The sequence below is a fragment of the Microtus ochrogaster genome, unplaced genomic scaffold, assembly GCF_000317375.1.
Source record: "Microtus ochrogaster isolate Prairie Vole_2 unplaced genomic scaffold, MicOch1.0 UNK8, whole genome shotgun sequence".
In the NCBI taxonomy this organism is placed as follows: Eukaryota; Metazoa; Chordata; class Mammalia; order Rodentia; family Cricetidae; genus Microtus; species Microtus ochrogaster.
Window position 1 is genome coordinate 1,198,639 of NW_004949106.1, and position 2,974 is coordinate 1,201,612.

The following is a 2,974-nucleotide window of genomic DNA, read 5'->3' on the forward strand; positions in this document are numbered from 1 at the left end:
TATTCTGTGAAGACTGTGATCACACTCATGATTATATAGGTAAAGTTTATTCTGAGAAGACTATGGGCACACTCATGATTATATAGGTAAATGTTGATGTCGAGCAGCTTTCTTTAGTAACATCCAATAAGGAAATGTGTGATGAATCAAATTTGCCATCTTCAGTGGCATTTGACGTGTCAGATTGTGAGCATTTAAAAAGTTTATCCAAAAAAAATCATATTCTATTTTTAACACACATTATCCTGTTTATTTTGTGTCTCAATGAAGCTATTAATTTTTAAAATTAATTCCCCTGAGACTTTGCATTGTGTTAGAAATAGTTTGTCTCAGCCGGGTGATGGTGGCACACGCATGCCTTTAATCCCAGCACTCAGGAGACAAAGGCAGGCGGATCTCTGTGAGTTTGAGGCCAGTCTGATCTACAAAGTGAGTTCCAGGACAGGAACCAAAGCTACAGAGAAACCCTGTCTTGAAAAACCAAAAAAGAGATAGTATATCTCCTATTCAACCAAGATTCATTTTAACATAGAATAATAATGTTCCTGAGTAATAGATTTTAATTAAGTTATTTGTATTGTGTTATGAAAGAAAATGAATAGTAGTTGACAGTAAGTCCGACGTGAGAAATTGAATATTAAAGAGGTTTTTATCATAGTCTCAATACTGTTTATTTTGTATAGGTAGTTTTATTGTGTGTTCTGGAATATAAAACAAATATGAATGTAAAACCTAAGTGTTTTAGCAGCTTTTCTTGTTCTTAAATGCAGAGTAACTCCATAATATTTCAGAAAGTACAGTGATATCTTTCAAATTTTCTGTCTTCACATAGTTCCCAAAAGAAAACATAAAGCGTCATTGAGCAGAAAAAAAACTTATTTCAAACTTCATTTTATTTAAACAGAATTAAATACGATTACACGATACAAGTTTTTTACTTCATTATCTCATGCTACACCTTATTTCTTGTAGCCCTCAACAATTGGATCCATGGCTCTAACAGAAGGGGCGTTGTGTCAGCATGATCTCATCAGGGTTGTTTACAGTGACCTTCATCCTCAGAGAGAGACCTTCACTGCGCAGAACCGGTAATGGTCAAACTGCAGAGTGGGGCGGGTGGGATCGCTGGGGCAACCGCTGGCCGCTCTCCCCGAGGACCTGGGTTCAGTCCCACCACCCACGTGGTAGCTCACAACCATCTGCAACTCGGTTCCAGGGGATCTGACATCTTCCTCTTGCTTCCACAGGCACCAGGCATGCTTGTACACATGCACACATGCTGGCAAAACATTTCCACACACAAAATAAATCTAAAATAAGTTTTTAAAAACACGTAATAAATAAATGTAAAAAAATAAAAACTTCACAGCACCGGGTGGTAGAGGTGCACAAGAGCTAGTTCCAGGACAGCTAGAGATGTTCCATAGAGAAACCCTGTTCTGAAACCTGGTGGGCACAGCACGGTGGCACAGGCGGACAACCCACACACAGTCTGTGTGGCGGGGCAGAGGTGAAGCACAAGCAGCAGAATGTCATGTAGAATGACCTTCAGTCTGTGTGTGCGTGGTACACGTGAAACAGAAATGAGTTTCTGGTATAGACTTGGGTCTTACCGCCAAAGAAGGCACACATTACAAAATCTGAAAATCATTACTAAGGCTCCACCACTCCTCCCCACCTCCCCAGCTCTTCCGTGTCCCACCTCCCAAGTTCTTAATCTCTCGTTATTATTGTTACTTGTATATACATACGGATGTATGTGTGTATATGCCTGTGTATATGTAATCTACTGAGTATTTGCTTGCATATGCACATATCCAGTCCCGCCCACTGGGATTGGACAGCTAACGCTTGTCCGTGGAGAAAGCTGGCTCTTCCTCACTCAGCGTCACACCCTCCTCATCCCGGGTGCTACAGCAGGCCGGCCAGCACCCTGTGGTGTCTCCATGTGTCATCCGTAACCAGATCCTTCCCCTCTCCCCTCTACTGTAAATGGGTTCTGCTGCTTGGGGGAAGTTTTCTGCTTATGGAGTAGTTCAGCAAACTCTATTAAACAAGGTTAGTATAACCAGTCAGATACGTGCTGCAGGACTGGAGAGCTTGCTCAGCGGGTAAGAGCACTGACTGCTCTTCCAGAGGACTGGGGTTCATCCCCAGAACCCACATGGCAGCTCACATCTGTCTATAACTCCTGTTCCAGGGGATCTGACACCCTCACACAGACATACATGCAGGCAAAATACTGATGTACAAAAAAAAAAATGTAAATAAATTTTAAAAAAACTATAAGAAAAAGAAAATAGGGCTGGAGAGATGGCTCAGCCGTTAAAGGCTAGGCTCACAACCATAAATATAAAGAGTTCGGTTCCCAGCACCCACGGCTGTCTCTCCAGCCACAATAAAAAAAAGAAAAGAAAAAGAAAATACTGGTGACAGCAAGGGCTAAGGTTCATAATAAGAATAAAACAAACTGTAGAGGAGGTTCCTACAGTAACCTGATTAAGAAGAAATCATGAAGATGTTAAAACCATTTAGTAAGTAAATCATTTACTATTGTTGCTGATAGAAATAAGTGTGATGTTGTTGTTGTTGTTCTAGGTTCGAGGTCCTGAGCTTCCTCATGCTGTGCTATAACTCAGCGATTGTGTATATGCCGGCCTCGTCCTACCAGTCCCTGTGTCAGATGGGCTCCAGGTGAGGACAGTGGTCACGTCTGGTACAGAGTAGATAAAATTCACGGAGCTTATGTTCTCAGGAATGAGAGTTATTTTAGGGGTCTGGAGAGGTGGCTGGCTCAGTAGGTAGAGCCCTGGCTGCATCCGCACAGGGCGGGTTCACTCCCCGTCATCTGCACAGTGGCCTGCAGCTCTGCTTATCCAGACCACAGGTTCCCGTGTCCTCTTCAGAACGCTGGTACTGCACTGACATACACGCACATACACACGTACAGACAAAACAGTTACACACAGATACA

General features: G+C 42.6%; 1 protein-coding gene across 3 annotated transcripts in view; it reads left to right on the plus strand.

The window, feature by feature from the left end:
• Positions 1-2,974, plus strand: part of Fam126b (family with sequence similarity 126 member B) — a 53,281-nt gene that overhangs the window by 32,607 nt on the left and 17,700 nt on the right. For all 3 annotated transcript variants that reach the window (XM_013353476.2, XM_005366339.2, XM_026788842.1), the window contains 2 exons: positions 973-1,088; positions 2,599-2,694. In XM_013353476.2, the coding sequence (XP_013208930.1) occupies positions 973-1,088; positions 2,599-2,694 (212 nt within the window). The remainder of the gene's footprint in view (positions 1-972; positions 1,089-2,598; positions 2,695-2,974) is intronic.